General features: G+C 43.5%; 1 protein-coding gene across 1 annotated transcript in view; it reads left to right on the top strand.

The window, feature by feature from the left end:
• Nucleotides 1–20045, top strand: part of LOC116673159 (plexin-B2-like) — a 61700-nt gene that overhangs the window by 20396 nt on the left and 21259 nt on the right. Inside the window, 12 exon segments of the mRNA XM_032505326.1 lie at nucleotides 703–790; nucleotides 1081–1247; nucleotides 5917–6065; nucleotides 6616–6751; nucleotides 11366–11502; nucleotides 11585–11758; nucleotides 12970–13081; nucleotides 16551–16763; nucleotides 18070–18153; nucleotides 18432–18527; nucleotides 19477–19613; nucleotides 19709–19809. Coding sequence (XP_032361217.1) covers nucleotides 703–790; nucleotides 1081–1247; nucleotides 5917–6065; nucleotides 6616–6751; nucleotides 11366–11502; nucleotides 11585–11758; nucleotides 12970–13081; nucleotides 16551–16763; nucleotides 18070–18153; nucleotides 18432–18527; nucleotides 19477–19613; nucleotides 19709–19809 — 1594 coding nt within the window.

Here is a 20045-nt window from a genome sequence, read left to right as displayed (position 1 = left end):
TCCATTAGCAGCTCGACGGTACTCCTCCGAGCTCTGTGTTCGTGTTTTGAAGCTCGGTTTTGAAAAACTACCAGGCGTTCATAAACCAAATCAGGGAGTGTATCCTTAATGATGATTAGAAGAATTAGGGAATCATTAGCCGCAAATTTGTGAGTAGATTAAACTTCAGAAAAGAACTCGGTGTTGTGTTGTGGGGTTGGTCTTGTCAATTTTGATTTGAATGGCTTTAAAGCTTTTAGATTGTCTTTTAGTTTCACCAAAATCCCCCCCCCCCCCCCCGTAGTAACTAGGGCACGTCAGTTGGGAAGTACTACAGCAATCTGAATGAATATATATCATATGTTTAATTTTTTGTGAATATTTTTAAGAAGGAGCCCAACAGCGTCGGAGAAACACCCACTTTTAACTCAAAGCTGCTTTTATTCAGTATTTTAATTCCGTTTGAACAATGAACGCTGACTGAAGCCTATACGGGAGAAGAGGACTGCCATGACACCAAAGCGCCGTCGTTTTTAATTTATATTTATTTTATTGTTTTGATTGAGAGACCCGTAGTGGCAGAGCATTACATATTGTATGTTTAAGATTGTCCACAAAGCGATGCTATTGTTTTCCCTGAGTCTCTAGCTTCCAATGATCCTCACCTCACACTGAGTCTGAGACTGCCGGAGTGTGTTTCCTCACTTGTGTGTGTGTGTGCAGTTTGCCTATGAGAAGCAGCAGGAGGTGAGCATATCGTTCCATATTAAAGACAAAGTCACTGAGAGGAAGATTGACAGCACCCTGACAGGTTGGTGTGTCACTTTTACAAACACACACACACCACATCTACAGTTGTTGGTACACACACACACACACACACACACACACCACATCTACAGTTGTTGGTACACACATACACACACACACACACACACTTGTGCAGACACACACACACACACACACACACACACACACACACACACACACACACACACTTGTGAAGACACACACACATTGCAAGATGAAGTGTCAAAGCCCAGTTTTGACGCCGTTTGACTTTCTCTCTTATTTCCATTTCCATTCCTTCTCCTCGAACAGTCGTGCTGTATAACTGCTCCGTGGGACGGGAGGACTGCAGTCTGTGTAAACACGCCGAAGCCAAGTACCAGTGTGCCTGGTGTGCAGCCACACACACCTGCGTTTACCGGGACCTCTGCCCGTCATCCCAGCCACAGCCACAGTGCCCCAACCCGGAGATCACAGACGTGAGTCGCGAAAAAAACACACAATACAACAAACTCTTATCAATCACAAGCAAACACTCTATGGACTTCTATATGTACAGGACAGGGATCTCCATGTGTGGCCAAATAGGCTAAAATCTGCCGGCCCAAATCTGTGGGATTTAGCCAGCTGTTTTTTCTGCTTGTTGTGGGGATGTGTTCATGTTCTGTTACTGATTGTTGTTTTCAAATCTGATGAAAATCTGTGAGCAAGTTCTGTATAATTTTGCTTCTGCAGATTCCTCGTGGCCCTCTGTATGTTTTCGTAGTCTACTCATGTCTGAGATTTGGGTACATAAAACACCCAAATCTGGATTATTCTGATCGTAGTCTTTTTAAACTGGTCGTTTATGTGCTAATGGAGAAGAACAGTGGAATAAACCGTGGAAAAACGATCGCTCAGGTTACCCCGAGGCAGCCGATTTTGGCGAGAATCCCTGGGAAATGCCGAGATGTTTCCGGTATTCAACTCTCTAAGTCATTTTTAAAAGGCAGTGTTTGTTTGAGTTTCAACGGGCTGTAGAGATTCAGCAAATAGTGAAGAGACATCCTCTTAACATCCTCTTCTTGTTGAGTATCAACACTGGTGTATACACACAAAGTCTCAATGCTGGACACAAATAAAACCGCCATAAAAATAACAAATGTCAGCTAAAAAAACAGGAAAAACATTATTTAAACTATTGTAGACTCATGTGAAAATAGTAAAATATATATATATATAAATATATATATATAAATATATACCTCTATATATATATAATATATATAAATATATTACATATATATATATATATAATGATATTTAAGTTTCCAGAACTGAAAACACCTGGCTGCTTTTGATCTGGCAGACCGAGTTCTCACAAAGTCTCTGAGTTTAAATTGCCCGTTTTATGAGCACGGTGGCTAAGTGGTTAGCACTTCTGCCTCCCAGCAAGAAGGTGCTTGGTTCGAATCCAGGTCGTTCCGGGCCTTTCCGTGTGGAGTTTGTATGTTCTCCCCGTGTTTGCGTGGGTTTCCTCCGGGTACTCCGGTTTCTTCCCACCATAAAAGACATGCATCCTAGGTAGGACTACGGTTGAAAACTAGCCAATTGGCTAACACTGGCGCATTTACAGAAGTGTTCATTAATGTGCATTGTCCTAATCAAATAAATAAATATGAAAAGGTCAAGGATTTGGGGGGTTATTTTATGTCTCTGGTGCTTCTACACTCATACAAACTTGGAAAAACCCAACCATAGTCTTCAGAAATCCACCGGAGGTTAGAACACCAACGCAGGGAAAGAGGAAGGTGACGGACATCTGGCCGAAAACACACACACACACACACACACACACACACACACACACACACACACACACACACACACACACACACACACACCTGCTGGTTAGGCCGGAATACATCTGCGTGAACTGAGACTTGTCGTAACAAGCACCTTTTAAGAGATCTAGAATAAGCATTTCCCCGTGTTGTTGTTGTTATAAAACACCAAACAACTTTTGGACATAAATCACATCTAAAGTATCTTCTGTAGCAAAAAAAAGAAGAAAAAAAAAGAAAGTACTGTTGCAAACTACATGCTGTGATTTCAAAGGAATAACCAGAGAAGAACTGTTTTATATGTGCTGCAGTCTCAGAAGAAAAACAACAAAGAAGCAATCACATGGCTGAGTGAGGACGAGGAGGATTTGAGATGTGTCTGCGAGTGAATGGGTTTGATGACAGGAATCAAACAAACCGAAGACAATAACTTCCTGTAGGGGGTTGTGTCTGCAGGGAGTCAACACTTTCTGTCCAGAGACAGACATTTACAACTGCTGATCGATACTCATTGTCTACAGAGGATGAATTCTTTGGTCCAGCTTTATTTCTTTAGATATTCTCGATCCTCAGAGGATGAATCTTGATAATTTGGTGACTTCAGGATTAACCATTAGCCAACATGTTGGCCCATGAAAAGGTCTCGATTAACCATTATACAGTACAAGTAGATCCGACCAGACAAGCTGATTTATTTTGCATTTATTTATGTATTTTATTAATTCAGGAAAATGCACATTGATGAACATGCACGCACAACAGAACACGTGAATGAGCCAGATTGTAGTCCGAGGGCTAATTTCCATCTGCAGTCCAATGGCGGTTTTCCACTGCGTGGTATCTACTCGACTCGCCACGGCTCTACTCGCTTTTTTTGGTTTTCCATTACAAAAAAAAGTCCCTGGGACCTGCTACCAGGTACTTTTTTTAGTACTACCTCAGTCGAGGTTCCAAGCGAGCCGAGGCGATACCAAAAGGTGACGTGAAAACCTGCAGACCGCTGGTTGGTCGGAGAGAATCGTCACTTATGACCGCGTTGTTAGCAAACCAGAATGCGGAGTGTGTGTCCAGAACAAACGGGACATTTAAAACAAATCTAGCCCGACACCGACAGATTATCCACTCTCTGCACTATTCTCACTTTTCAACTGTTCGGGCTACTAGCGGCTTCATGTCGTTTCCAATATTGCACACTGTTACTTTAAAAAACAAGACAATATATATAACAAAAGTTTTTATTTAGCTTTTCAAGTAGCGCATCAAACCCTCCCGTACATCCCGGTCTTCTTCCTCTGCACCCCGTGACAGTGTCCCCCCCCCCGCCGGCTCTGCTGTCCCAGATGCATCCCAGTTGTTGTCATAAGACTGTCCGTGACTCTCATAAAGATTATACGAAGCCCAGTAGGTCAGAACCAGAGGTTTCACCGGTCAGACATCGCCCACCGGACAGTCTGCGGCGGCGATTTTACAAAGCGTGAATGCTCTAAAACACAAACAGTCCACATCAGTCATGTTGGTGTGTAATCATGGTTGTTCATGTACTTTATAGCATATAGTAAATACTGACTGCGACGCTGAACACATGCAAATGTTAGCTAACGTTACCAGGAAACTTAACTTACCCTGTTGTGTCGGCGAACAACCGTCATGTCGACGTCTGAACTCCGTCAGTATTCCCAAACTCCTGTTTTTTTTGCTGTGATTTTTGTTGCTTCCTTCAGCTTCTTTTGAAACAAAACATTTCTTCTGGCTGTGGCGAGTAGCCGACGTGCTGTTGTGAGTCGCGCTGAAAATTACGTCATCACGCGTTGCTATAGTGACCAGCCACGCTCAGGCTTTACACAATCTGCAATGGAAAACGAACATAGAATGGGCCGAGGCGAGCCGAGCCGTGCCGAACCAAGCCGAGGCGAGCCGTTACCAGCTGTGGAAAAACGCCACAATAGGCAGGTTGGAGTTACAGTAAAAAAAGACATAGGATAGTAGCATTTAGTACATGAATACAAGAAGAAACAAAAAGAAAAGCAGGCAAAGAAAAAACAGGACAATTCATTAGTAAAAAAATGTAAACACAAGTTAGCGGTGATTACATGTTTGGTTATTGGTCAACCAGACATTTAGGATGATTGACGGCTTCATGAAACGGACGTTTTTTGTGTTTGTGTGAAGACGCAGAAGAAGAGTCGTACTCCAGGGATAAACATAATCCCTCCGTCTGTTAAGATCATTGGCTCCATTAGTTACCTCATTTCTATCTTTTCTATCATTTTATCAAATTCGTCATCTTAGACCATAATCTACATTTTCAGAATCTACAAAGCTTTTCACAACAGACAATTTCTCAATCAATTTGCCTCTCTGAGATTTTATTATTTCCGCATCAACGTTTTGAGCCTTTTGTGGAATGCTTTTAACAAGAAGACAAAAAACATTAGATACAGTTGTGTTCAACTAACAGTCCAACATCACTAACCTCATAAATCATATTTTTTGGTAGGAGTGATATTTCTACATGGCAAATAATGTACTAGTAAGTGTTGTAGAGTCATAGAAAACCATCAGAGCCAACAGTCATGACATGCACGCTGCTCATCTGTGTAATTGAATCTGTAATTGAAAGGGGCATGTTCAAAATAATAAGTGTTGTGTTCAATTAGTGAGCTGATTGATTCTGTGAAGAAACAGGTGTCAGTTATGGCCCATATTTAAGGAAGGAAGGATGCAATGCTGTGCATGCTGGTTATGGTGCATTACACACTGAAATACTCAGCAAAATGGAACAGTCAAGGAACAGTGGACTTTGATTAAAAAGTTGATTGGAAAGGAGAAAACATATAAAGAAGTGCAGAAGATTATAGGCTGATCAGCCAAAATGATTTCAAATGCCTTGAAATGGCATCCGAAGCCTGAACAACGTGGGAAAAAATGGATGGATGGAAGACTAGGCAAAATGGAAAATGCTCAACCAATGACCAGCTCCAGGAAAATCAAAGAAGACTTAGTTACCTAAGTAGTGAGTACTGTCACGATCAGAAGAAGGCTATTTAAAAAATTATGAACATTTTTGACAACTAGCTGGAGCTGAGGAGAATGAAGCAGCCAAGCCAGCGTTGTTTTTGGTTGCACACAGTACAGCATATAAAATATCTAAAAATGTATGCAAAACAACTAAAAACGTGTGCAAAACGTCTTCAACGAGATGCAAAAACCACCACAGAGAAAACATAAAACGTCTAAAAATACGAGCAAAATGACTACGAATTGATGCTACCCTAAGCTAAATGCTAAAGAGGAAATCTCACTGTCTTTCCTCTACTTTCTGCAGATCATCCCTCGCTTCGGCCCTCTGAACGGTCGGATCTCCGTGACCATCAAAGGCTCCAACATGGGAGTAAAGAAGGAGGACATCAAGCAGATCACAGTGGCGGGGGTGAACTGTGTCCACCAGGGGGACAGATACTCCGTCTCCACCAGGTAGTCCAACAGAGCCACTGAATATCTGATGTGTCTGGGTCAATGTTCCTGCTGCATAATTGTGTATATTGCATTTTCCTGCTGCATATGTGCTCATTGTAACCCCTTTATATACTGTTGGGGTAGTTTAATCTACAGCAGTGCATCACATTCTATAAGATCATCATATCTTTGAAGCATCAATGTCCTGTGAGAACAACATATCTCTAAAAAGATTAAAAACCTTTTCATGGTGTCAGTAAAACAGCCCGGTTTTAGCTTTGTGATGATGCGTTTTTCTGCTGATCACAGCTTTTTAGAGACTTTATTTAGCTTAAGAGAACTATCTTAACACATAAAGGAACACTTCAACCTTTAGTGTTTTCACCAAGATTCAACATCTCCACGTCTGGAGATGTGGAGAAGTGTCACGTAACAGAACATGGAAATACTTGAGTAAATTACCTGGACTTGGTACTCATAGTAGGCCTACTTGTTACATTGCACCACTGTCGGCTGCAGCCGGAGCTGACAGTCCTTGTTATTATTTAACCTCTCTTTCTGTCCACAGTGTGGTGTGTGAGATCGGCCCAGCGAGGAGGATCCCGCCGTCCGACCTCCCCCCCGAAATCTCCTACAGCGGAGCAGTGGAGATAGAAGTAGAAGGAGGAAGAACAGGGAGGTCTCAGGTCATTTTCACCTATCGGGTAAGGTCTTAAAGAAGCTGCCAAATGTCTTGAGACTTTGTTGATTCCGAACTAGTCTAGATATCGACGATGTTTCATTTTCAAGGTACCAGGTTCGGTACCCAACCCTAAAAACATGTTGGTTCAGCTGCGGGAAGCTTATAAAAATTGTAGAATCTGGCCTCCTCAAACCTGCAGACTCTAAACTTTCTGAGGCAATACATAACAGCGTGTGACAGCTACTGTAAAGTGCCCAAATTATGCTAATTTTTTTAGGTATTGTATTCTGAGGTTGTACCAGAATAGGTTTATGTGGTGTAATTTTCAAAAAACACCATATTTTTGTTGTACTGCACATCGCTGTAGATCCTGTGTGTTTAAAGCTCTCTGTTGTAGCTCCAGGGGGTGCATTTCTGTCCCCATTTTGTTGGGAGGGTGCACATTCAGTAGCTCGGTTGCTGCCAAAGTAGCGCCGTTAGGGGTGACCCCCCTCTTGTAAGTCAAACACTGCAACAACGAGTCACCCCATTGCAAAAAAACTTAAACCCCCGCCCCTAAAACAGAAAGTTTGCCCAAAAAGTAAAAACACGCAGTCTTCCTCTGGGAGTTGAAAGGGAAACTCGCTCCCTAAAGACGCACGTTGCTTTTAAAAAACCCCCCCCAAAGGAAAATCACCAATGACAAAACGTGTCGACTCCCCCGGGTGTACCCGACAACACAAGTCGATCAAAAAATGGATTTCCCCTGCTGTTTCCTTTTTTTTCTCAAATTCGCCTGTTTTTTTAAATTTTTACGGGTTTTCACTTTCAATTCCTTTTTTTTTTTTTAATGTACAGTGACAAAAGAAAATTTAAAGCAAACGCAGACCAAAATACACTCGTCTTGTCGGAAACCTTCCAACGATAAACCTCCCCCTTAGATTTTTTAAATTTTCTTTCTGTAAAAACAGTTTTTCAAACCCAAACCGCAGAAACAGGGGTAATCCCATTTAAAAACTTATTAAATTTAGTCTAAAGGGACAAAAATTTTTCTGATTTGGGTTTCCAATTTAAGGTTTTTTAAAGCGACCCTGCGGGTTTATTTTTACATTTTTTTTTACATCCCGCCCGATTGAAACGGGTAAATAATCAACCCTTTTATATTTAGTATCAAACATATCAAATTTATCCATACCTTCAAGGGGTTTTGGTCTAACCCATTCTTAATTTAGGGGCCAACAATTCCAGTATTTCCCCCAAGAGCGCATTTTGCGACGTGGCGGGAAAAACCCCCTTTTGGGGAAACTCAGACAGCCCCGGGGTTGTGGTGGTGTCTGACGGGGCCGCCCGGGGTACGAGGACTGCAGGGATCAGGCGTCAGGGCAGAACTGTGTGGTAGTCCCACCCAGACTGCTTGGAACCTGGGTGTGACACCCGACGACCAACTTCTCCCTTAAGGGTCCTCGCACACTGAGCCCCGAAATGTTTGAATGTGTGTTTTCACATCTGTCTTCCTTGAAAACGCACAGGAACCCTTGCCCAACGAGTCCGATGAAATATCAACTAATCTGTCTGCCTCTCTCTCCTTCCTCAATTCATCCATCGCTTCGATCCGCTGGCTTTGCGTTGCTTCTCTTCTCCCCTTCTTCTTCGTTTACTAAGGAGGTTTCTGCCCTCTCTCTCCCCCTCTCTCCTCTCTCTCTCTCTTCGTCTCTCCCTCTCTCTCTCTCGTCCCTTCTCACTCTCTCTCTCTCCCCGCTTCCTCTCTCTTTCGTCCCTCTCTCTCTCTCGTCCCCTTTTCTCGCTCCTCTCTCCCCCTCTTCGCTCCTCCTTCCCTTTCTCTTCCCTCCCCCCTCTCCCCTCTCCCCTCTCTCCCTCCCCTTTTCCCCCTCTCTCTCCCCTTCTCTCTCTCTCTCCCCTCTCCTCTCCCTCTCCCTCTCTCTCCCTCTCTCTCTCTCCATCCTACCCTGTTGCTCTTCTTTTTCTGTCTGGAAAAAAAAAAGCTGAATGAAAATTAGAATAATTATGCAAAAATGATCAGCCTCCAATTTTGTGAATCATATCGCAATATGGGTCAAGCAGTTGCAAATAGAAAAGGGTTTTTACTCGAATCATGCAGCCTTAGAAAGGGGCCTCCTTCCCCTCTTCCCTTCTTATATCATGCCAATAAATCCATCTTTGTGTGTTCCCCCCCCCCCCCCTCCTGTTTGTGCGTCTGCTGGTTTGTGCTCTAACCTCCAGCCCAGAGAGCTGCTGTTTGAGGTTCTCCCCTTCAGGGGTGTTTATTCTCCCTGTTTTTGCGTCTCCGTCTGCCAGAACGGTAAAAAAGAACAAATCCGAAACGCCACCAAACCAGATGCTCGAGGACGTCTCAGCAGCTGCACGACACACACCTGTGCCACGCTGATTTAAAACAACATTGGACTACTTCACGTTGGATTCCTCTTCACACCTTTATTTCTCTCATCTCGCTTCCTAACGAGCACAAAAGACTTCTCTCTCACACACACACACGCGCTTCACTGCTTTGTCTCAATCCTCCAGACAGATCGACTTCTTAAGTTTGCGAGGCTGCGTTATCCTGCAGTGTGTAGCCCAGAATTAACATGCGTTGTTGTTTGGTTTGTCATGTTGTCAAGCGCTGCACAAAACCTCCCAGAACAAACAGGAACCCCCCCCTCCCAGCAGGTGTACACGAGCCGCCTTTATCAAAACTCCTCGGGCACACCCGTTGATCACGCTCCCCCGCGGTGAAGTTGTACAGTTTGTTTTTTTAGTCTTAGCTCGCTACCTAGATAAACACCATGGGAGCTATTTAGCTTTAAAGTATACTTTGGTTTGGATTCATACTGAAGAACTCAGGTAAAGTTTCAGGTGGATTTGTGTGTCTTTGCCTTTTGGTTTGACAGATTGTTGTTTTTGTTGCTGAAATGGGATTTTCATGCCAAAGGGCATGAAAGGGGGGGGGGGGCTCTTGAGCAACAACACAGACTGAAATAGATGGTGTAAAAACTAATTGGAAGTCATTATACAGACAATAAGTCAAAGTGAAATGAGTCCTAAACATTATGTGTGTCTGACCAGTTACTGGTGCCCTGGCAGACACATGTACAATGTACACAATGTAATTAAGTACTTTTACTTAAGTATTGCACTTACGGTTACATTGCGAAGTTTCTGTCGCCCCCATGAGGAATTCTAAGTAATGACAACAAAACTGTTGGCGCGTCCTCATGATGCAAGCCTTCCGTGATTGTGCAGAGCTTTTACTTGTAACAGAGTATTTTTACAGTGTGGAGTTGGTACTTTTACTTAAGGAAAGGGTATGAATACTTCTTTCACCATTAGAGAGGATTTCAAGGCTTCCCCTAAAGCTCAAAGCGTCTCATAGTAGTTCTAGGGGTGAATCGCGATATTTTCCGTGGCAAAACTGCGTCAATGCACATACGCCAAGTAGTAATCTTTCATTTTATACACATATGTTGGCCAGTGTGTTTGCTTAACAATCCCATTTGGCAGCATGATATTAAAGAAAAAGGAGGAATAAATATTTTAGATGAAACAAGATGTGGACAAAGTTTTCCTTTAGGGACATAATTTGAAATTGGAAAAAATGTGAAGTTGGGGGGGGGGGGGAAGAGCAAAATATCACGAATATTGTAGCATTCATAATATTGTATTGGGGGGGGGGGGGGGGGGGGGGGGCAAGGTGGAGGCTGGGTGTGTGGCCTTGACCAACTGCCACTTTCCTCATTTGATACCATGATGTCTCTCTCTCATGGGTGGGCCAAATGATCTGGGGGGGGGGGGGGAGCAGAGAAAGGGGAGGTAACCTTGCCCCTTATGACCTCATAAGGAGCAAGATTCCAGATCGGCCCATTTGAGCTTTCATTTTCTCAAGCCAGAGCAGGATACCCAGGGCTCGGTTTACACCATTTCTATCCACTGGGGGGGACCCTAGGCAGGCTGGGGGGACGCATATTAATGTTGAAAAACCTCATAAAGTGGTATCATGTTGTTGTCATTACCTATAATTCTTCATGGGGGAGACAGAAACCATGCACTATAGCTTTAAATCTTTTCATCTGGGAATGAACTAGGGCTGTACTACACTGTGTGTGTGTGTGTGTGTGTGTGTGTGTGTGTGTGTGGTGTGTGTGTGTGTGTGTGTGTGTGTGTGGTGTGTGTGTGTGTGTGTGTGTGTGTGTGTGTGTGTGGTGTGTGTGTGTGTGTGTGTGTGTGTGTGTGTGTGTGTGTGTGTATACAGTATGTATTTTTTTATTGTCGCTATATATACACATTGCAAAAGGGTGCGACATATCGCAGAAGACACTCAGAGATTTTTGGTGTCTGTGGAAAGAGAATATCAGCAGAAAGCTGCACTCTAAAATATAACTGTCATTTTTGTGTGTTGCCTTTTACGTTCAATATGTTCAATAAAAAAAAAATGTTGGAAATTATTTCATTTGTTTTAAATTCAACAAGTCATTTTAGCAGTATACTGAAAGCAGCCGAACTGTGAACACTAACATGTGTTCATCTATAACAAGTAATGTAATTTTTCGCGATATTCGACGTTATCGCATATTTTCTGGAATTAACTGAAGAAACAACTTGTCTCAGAACCAACAGCTGATTTATCCCGCTCTGTGTCCAGGACCCCAAACCCGTCTCTGTCCACCCAGCGAGGGGTCCTGCAGCCGGGGGAACCGTGATCACCATCACGGGAGAAGACCTGAACACGGGGACCAAAGAGGACGTGTCCGTCAGCGTCGGGGGGGTTCCCTGTGAAGTGTAAGTAACGGCCTCATGTGTCCCCCGGTGGTTCCCGAAGAGACACTTGGCCGTTAACAGTCTCTTCCTCTCTCGTCTTCAGCCTGAAGTTTGACTCCGAGATCACCTGTAAGACTGGGAGGTACCGAGTGCCCTCGGACCCGCTCACAGTGACGGTGAAATACGGTAAAAACACCACCAAGGACATCCCAGCCGCGTTCCAGTACTCCGAAAACCCCAAGATCACCGAGTTTACCCCCAAGGGGAGCTTCTTTTGGTGAGTATGCTGTCCAGCGTTGGTTTAGTGGTATTTGATTCTGGCCCCAGGGCTCGGGGCTGGGGGGTTGGGGGGGGGGGGCGGGGTCAGGGCCTGACGGTAACTTCTTTGACGATCTGCCACTGTGGCGGGTGGATTTTTAAGTGACTTTTTCCCAGCCAATTGTTGTTGTTTTTCCTCAAAACGATAAAAAAGTCACTCATTCATTAATTCATTCATATTTATTATACAGGAAAGTCAAAAAGTAACATTACATTACAATGCAAACGGGCCTGACTCAGTTCAAGAACTGGTTTTCAGCAGGTCCCCGTTCAGCAGAAACACTAGTTTACAGCTGATCGTGCGTAGGTGGCTTTCTGATGACTCGTGCTCCTTAATTGCTTCTAATTTAAGGTTTTGGACTTTGCTTTGTCTGAGCCATACACACCACAGTCACCTTAGTACATTTGTTCTGTACTGCTGTCATTAATCAGCCCCCCCACCAACCTCGCCATCGCTGACAATTGTCCACCACTTTGTGTTAAAACGTCTTCTTTTACTTTTCTTTGACTCGTCCTTATCTTTGTGTTGGTTCAGATGGCCTCTTCACCCCAGTAATATGCCGCCACATTTGTAGCTAAAAACCAATGAAATGACGGACTTCTTTGAACGGTTGCAACAAAAAAACCTAATGAATTCCTCAGTTCTCATTGGCTACGTGCCAGTGTGGCAGGTAGATTGACAGTGTTAAATTCACCTGCATTTGGGGGGTGGTCAGGTGTTAATTTCAGGCCCTGGTCAGGGGTCCTGGCGCACAAAATGTTCCTTTAAAAAAAAAAAAAAAGACAAAATGACAAACGCATACCGACTACCGATGACCCAAAATGACCTCAAAGAGATCCAAATTTTGAAAATAGATACATATAATAGAAACAATCACAGAGCTGCAAGACGACTACAGAGAAACGACAACAATTAGACCAAAACTGCCGACAAAGACATGCAAAATGACTTCAAATGGCTGCACCTCCGCCCTCCCACCCCCCCCCCCCCCAAAACAAATTACTAAAAGTGAATGCAAAGAATCAGAGATGCAAGACGACTACAAGGGATTCAAAATGATTGAGAAATGAAGAGAAATAATGCATTTTAGAACCGTTTGTGTGTAAATGTATTTATATATGTAATTACTGTGTGTGTGTGTGTGTGTGTGTGTGCGTGTGCGCTCGCAGCGGTGGTCGAAGGATTGTGGTGATGGGAAGCGGTTTTGATCTGATCCAGAGAGCCACGATGAAAGTCCTGCCCTCCCCCGACGAGTTTTCACAGAACACCACACCTGTGGAGGTGAGAGTGTGTGTGTGTGTGTGTGTGTGTGTGTGTGTGTGTGTGTGTGTGTGTGCGTGCAAACAGCAGCTCCAGGAAGTTGTTGTTGTGGCAGATTGATTGATTGATTGTTGGTTCATTATTTGAAGTGGTATTTCACTCACACACACACATTCTTCTTATTCTGTTGTTTATTTATCGAACCCCACAGATCTGTTTCTCTCTCTGACTTCTAACTTCTTCATCTCTTTTTTTTCTCTCTCTCCACCCTCAGTTTGGTCTGCCGCCATTTTTGTTTTGTGACACTTTGTTGTTAATACCGAGAAAAGAAAACATTTCACTGGATTATCTTTACCACCCAAAGTGGTGTGTGTAAAAATGTAAGACTTTATAATATAGAGCCCAACGGGTTGGACCCCCTTTTGCCTTCAGAACTGCCTCAATTCTTCGTGGCATAGATTCAACAAGGTGCTGGAAGCATTCCTCAGGGAGTTTGGTCCATATTGACATGATGGCATCACACAGTTGCCGCAGATTTGTCGGCTGCACATCCATGATGCGAATCTCCCGTTCCACCACATCCCAAAGATGCTCTATTGGATTGAGATCTGGTGACTGTGGAGGCCATTTGAGTACAGCCAACTCATTGTCATGTTCAAGAAACCAGTCTGTGATGATTCCAGCTTATGACATGGCGCATTATCCTGCTGAAAGTAGCCATCAGAAGTTGGGTACATTATGGTCATAAAGGGATGGACATGGTCAGCAACAATACTCAGGTAGGCTGTGGCGTTGCAACGATGCTCAATTGGTACCAAGGGGCCAAAGAGTGCCAAGAAAATATTCCCCACACCATGACACCACCACCACCAGCCTGAACCGTTGATACAAGGCAGGATGGATCCATGCTTCATGTTGTAGACGCCAAATTCTGACCCTACCATCCGACTGTCGCAGCAGAAATCGAGACTCATCAGACCAGGCAACGTTTTTTCCAATCTTCTATTGTCCAATTTCGATGAGCTTGTGCAAATTGTAGTCTCAGTTTCCTGTTCTTAGCTGAAAGGAGTGGCACCCGATGTGGTCTTCTGCTGCTGTAGCCCATCTGCCTCAAAGTTCGACGTACTGTGCGTTCAGAGATGCTCTTCTGCCCACCTTGGTTGTAACGGGTGGTTATTTGAGTCACTGTTGCCCTTCTATCAGCTCGAACCAGTTCTGGCCATTCTCCTCTGACCTCTGGCATCAACAAGGCATTTCCGCCCACAGAACAGCCGCTCACTGGATGTTTTTTCTTTTTCGGACCATTCTCTGTAAACCCTAGAGATGGTTGTGCGTGAAAATCCCAGTAGATTAGCAGTTTCTGAAATACTCAGACCAGCCCTTCTGGCACCAACAATCATGCCACGTTCAAAGTCACTCAAATCACCTTTCTTCCCCATACTGATGCTCGGTTTGAACTGCAGGAGATTCTCTTGACCATGTCTACATGCCTAAATGCACTGAGTTCCGCCATGTGATTGGCTGCTTAGAAATTAAGTGTTAACGAGCAGTTGGACAGGTGTACCTAATGTGTGTGTGTGTGTGTGTGTGTGTGTGTGTGTGTGTGTGTGTGTGTGTGTGTGTGTGTGTGTGGTGTGTGTGTGGTCATGCCATGTTGTGAGTGTTGGCGTTGCATGGTTGTCCACCAGAGGGCGCATCAACATCTGCAACACTGTTTTTTTTGTCATTGTGTTTTTGCCACATTATGGGATGGTTTAAAAAAAAAATCCATCCATTCATCGTCATACAGTTAAGCTGAAGGATTTACTGTGGCACATTTTTGTATACACACTGTATATGACTATGCCAACGATTTCATTTTGAAAAGCTTTGTGTTGTGTTCCCCATAAAAATGTGTGTGTAAAAGCCGTAGGCCGCCCTGCATGTTATTGAAGTTTAATATGCAACTCAATTTTACACAATATGTAGTGGGGGGGGGGGGGGGGGGGGTCCCTGGTCCCTGGTCCCTGGTCCCTGGTCCCTGGTCCCTGGTCCCTGGTCCCTGGTCCCTGGTCCGTCTCTCTTTAGGCCAAGGTATCCTCACATGGATGAAAGTGCTTTAAAAAAAGAACAAATAATTCTCTAAAAAGTAGTTAGCATTTTCCTTTTTTTTGTTCTTGTCAGATCATCTTTGCTTTGACAACAGAAGACAAAAAAAAAGATATTTGTCTTGTACTTGTTTGGTGTCTGATCTACGCTCGTTAGAGCCGTGGCTCTCAAACGTTGTCACTTCAAGGACCTGTAAACGGACCCAAATTAGACCACAGAACCCCATTTAATAGCACACGAAATAGGACAGAAAGTGTATGAAACCAATGAAAATAGAAATAGTCCGACGTTGTGGCTGGAAGTGTAAGCGCTCTGCAGCGACAATAGACACTTTGTGAGTCTGAAAGTCCTGAAAGCGAGAGAGAGAGAAAAGGGACAATGCTTCCATTTCTCCGCTGAATAGCTTCGAGTGACAGAGTCTCTCAGGAGAGCCTCGCTGCAGGGGAGAGGACTCGCTTCATCATCGCTCCCCCAAAAGAAAGAGAGGGAGGCACAGTCACGCCTGCACGGCAAATCTGGAATCACTTGACTAGAAAAAAATGTGAACATGAGGAGCCATCAAGTTACAAACAAGTTACAAAGTGCTTTAACAAGTGTAAAGACAATAATACCCAAGAGACAATAATACAAAAAGATGAAAAGCATGAAAAAATTGAAAAGACTAAAATACACATAAATATAAAATTAGTAAAATACAATAAAATAAAAGGGATAAAGTAAAGTAAAATAAGATCGGGAGAGGCTCTCCTATAGAAGTAGGTTTTAAGAAGGGACTTGAAAAGAGTTCACTGACTCAGCAGACCTGGTTTCCTCGGGCAGGCTGGTCCAGATCCTCGGGGCCCGGGCACCAAACCACCTGTCCCCTTTAGTTTCCAGTCCAGACTCTGGACCAGATAGCAGACCTCTGCCCGAGGATCTCAGGGTGCGTGCTGGTGCATATGGGACTAAAAGGTCGGAAATATAACAAGGCGAGAGGCCATGAAGAGCTTTAAAAGTGATCAATAGAATTTTTTTGAAGGCGTGTAAAATGGTCTCGGTGTCCTTCAAAGTTAACATAGATTGAATTTTAGCTATATTTCTGAGTTGATAAAAACATGACAAGAGTTGCCAATCTCAAAGTGTGTGATACAGTGGTTATTAAAAACAAAGGATCATTCCATTTGGGCTGAATGGGGGTGCCGAGTGTCTGGTTTCTTCCACTAGATACTAGAGGGAGAAAGAGAAATTACAATGAATACACAAAATATATCCATCATCGTACCTCGGGACCTTCATTATTAAGGAGTTTGATGGTATCAGCTACAGACTGTTTGCAGGCGGGTCTTACTGGTCCTGATGTTGTGACACGGCTGGGTCGACTCCTTACATCTCTCTCTCTCTCTCTCTCCCTCTCTCTCTCCAGTTTGTGGAGGAGGCTCTGAGTAAGAACGACACCATCCTCCAGTTCTACTCTCCGGCGGTGAACTGCTGCGTGGACGGCCAGTCCCCCCGGACCCTGGTCCAGCTGGACGACGTGCAGGAGGACCTGAAGGGCTTTGACTACCACCCCGACCCGTCCTTCAACGACCTGGCCAAGAACGTCATCACCGACGAGACCAGCATCATCATCGTCACTGTGAGGACGCCAAGCACACACATACACACTCATATACACACACACACACCACACACACACACACACACACACACACACACACACACACACCACACACACTACACATAGACACACACACCGGACAATACGCACAACGACCTGGCCAAGAACGTCATCACCGACGAGACCAGCATCATCATCGTCACTGTGAGGACGCCAAGCACACACATACACACTCATATACACACACACACACACACACACACACACACACACACACACACACACACACTACACATAGACACACACACCGGACAATACACACAACGACCTGGCCAAGAACGTCATCACCGACGAGACCAGCATCATCATCGTCACTGTGAGGACGCCAAGCACACACATACACACTCATATACACACACACACACACACACACACTGTAGACACATTCACATACACACACACACGCACACACACCATATGTGTCAAAAGTATTCAAAATTATTACTTAGGTAGAAGTAACTAGGGTTTAAAAAGACTTTTGTAGAAGTATCAACTCAAGCTTTTTACTTAAGTAAAAGTGTAAAAGTACTGGTTTTGAACTACTTAAATGATGAAAATAAAAGTAATGTGGGGGGGGGGGAGTGCCAAATGACAAAAGCTTAGGCCACGCCACAGGGGGCCTATAGTGCACTACCCCACCACACCAAAAACCATTTCACATGTAGCCCAAAACCAAGATGACCTGAACCTGAACGGCTTCTCAAAGCCTGTAAAACCATAGCATCAACCACTGGATGGATCAGAAAAAAATGAAAAAAGACTTAAAGCTTATGTTCCTTTTCATCTAGGGCTTGGGTAATATATGGATATCACATTGACATTGATACATGAGGCTTGAGGGGCTCTTAAATTTTGGATATTGTGATATGACACAAGAGTTCTTTTCCTGTTTTTACAGGCTGCTTGACAGTAAAAGTATGTCATTTTCTGAACCTACCAGACTAATTAGCTATTTTATTATTACCCTTTACCCCTTTTAGTCATTGCATCGACAGTATTGGTGATTAATTATCAAAACTCTCTTTGTGTAAATATTTAGTGAAAGCACCAATAGTCAAGCCTACAATATTGACATTGATGTATTTAGTCAAAGAAGTCATTATATTTTAATTTCTCCAAATCACCCAGCTCTACTTTTACACTTTATATATATATATATATATATATATATATATATATATATATATATATATATATATATATATATATATGTTTACCCTTCTTTCTCTCCGCTCTTTTGTTCCTTCTTTCCTGCCGTGGTCAGGGCCGAGGCTTCTCCAGGGCGATGACAACCGAAGAGGCCCAGGCGTTTGTTGGAGACGCCTCGTGTCATGTTAACATACTACAGGTAAACACACACACTGGTCTCACACACACACACACACACACACACACACACACACACACACACACACACACACACACACACACACACTGGTCTCTGTTTACAGGAAGTAAAAGGAGAGTCACGTCCCTCATATCTGAAGCTGCAGAGATGTTTGTTCAAGTGAAGTCCCTTTTTTTTATGAGTCTGGCAGAAGACGGCCAAGCTGCCTCTTTGGTTCAGGTCTATATTAATATCACTAATACAGGTTTCTTGCCCCCCCTTCTGTTGACTGTGCACAGGATGAAAAGTTGATCCTGGAGGCTCCTTCCTCGCAGCCCAAATCCAGATCCAAACGCCAACGCAGAGACACGACCAACGACCTGCTGGAGCTTGTGGTAAGTGTCTGACTCACCTCCCTTCATACGGGTTCCCCCTTTAGATCCTTTATATAACAGAAGGGGTAATACAGTCATGGGTGTTTCACACATTCACACACTCATACGTACAGGATTAACTGATTACATGAGGAGGTGGGGAGTGAAATATTTAACTCATCGATCCAGACGGCATTTCAACAATCATGAAAAACATCTTTTCTTTTACTCCCTGCTTTTATTTTGACTCTATTTTGTGTTTTTATTTTTTGGTCCTTTGATATAAAGCACTTTGGGTTACACTTTACTTGAAGGTATCTACATAAGGGTGACGTGACACTGTCATGAACGTGTCATAAACATTAGAAACGGGTCATAAATGTTTATGACATGTCGCTTGTCATTCGGTTTTGTCATGACAAGTTATGGTTTATTTGTCATGTTGCTCTCATGTTGTCCTCATGTTGTCCTATCTCAATGTTCTTTTTAATTCCCCAAAATAACATGATTGATTCCAACGCTCTTTGCCAAGTACAAATCTCTACTTTCATTAATCTTGGGTCTTATTCAATTTTATAGCATTTGAAATCAAATTGAAGTGGTTTTGAAATAGTATTGAGTAAAAGTTGACATATTCCAGTCTGTGATTATCATCAACATCCATTCCTTTAATTTTAGTCTCAATAATTCCTAATTTCTGCTTTTCTAACTCAAACATCAGGTATAATTTCCAATAAATGAGACTTATTTACCATAAATTCCAAAAATAACCGTAAAACTAAAGTTAATAAGTCGGTGTAACGCAGTGTTAAAACGTCAAAAAAAAGTGACAAACATTGGGGGGGAAAGTGTTGAAAAAAGGGACAAAAACATAAGAAAAAGTTATGAACATCGATAAAAAGCCTGATTGAAAAAGTGCTGATTTTAGGGTTAAACTCTAATATCGGCTGTGGTCTCTGTCCCTCTCCAGGTGAAGTTCGGCCACGGCGAGTGGGTTGTGGGGTCGGTCTACTACGCCAGAAAAGACAACATCCCTCTGGCCATCATCATCCCCGCGGTCATCGTTCCCATGCTGCTCTTCATCGCCGTGTCCGTGTACTGCTACAGGTTGGACAGACGACCCGATCGCACGTACGGCACGGGCACGTTTTCTGCTCTGTGAGTTGTTCTCATGCGTTACGTGTCTTCCCGTGTGCCGACAGGAGGAAGAGTCAGCAGGCGGAGCGGGAGTACGAGAAGGTGAAACACCAGCTGGACAGTCTGGAGGAGAGCGTCCGGGATCGCTGCAAGAAAGAGTTCACTGGTACAAAAACACGCACAATTAGATTAGATTATTCATCCCTCTGTTACAGCAGCATTCTCAACAATAAGAGCAAAAAAAACAAACCAACAAACCAGTAAACACACAAGAAAAACAGGCAAACAGTAGAAAATGAGCAGAAGGTAGACTGGAAGTAAAGTGGCGTCTAATAAAGGTTTTGTAAAGGAAAGTGCGGTTGCCATAGTACAAAAAAAACAATATTGCAGTGTAAGTAAGTG

The sequence above is a fragment of the Etheostoma spectabile genome, chromosome 23 (genome assembly GCF_008692095.1).
Source record: "Etheostoma spectabile isolate EspeVRDwgs_2016 chromosome 23, UIUC_Espe_1.0, whole genome shotgun sequence".
In the NCBI taxonomy this organism is placed as follows: domain Eukaryota; kingdom Metazoa; phylum Chordata; class Actinopteri; order Perciformes; family Percidae; genus Etheostoma; species Etheostoma spectabile.
The sequence above is the reverse complement of the archived record's forward strand: the minus strand, read 5'-3'. Positions and strand labels throughout refer to the sequence as shown.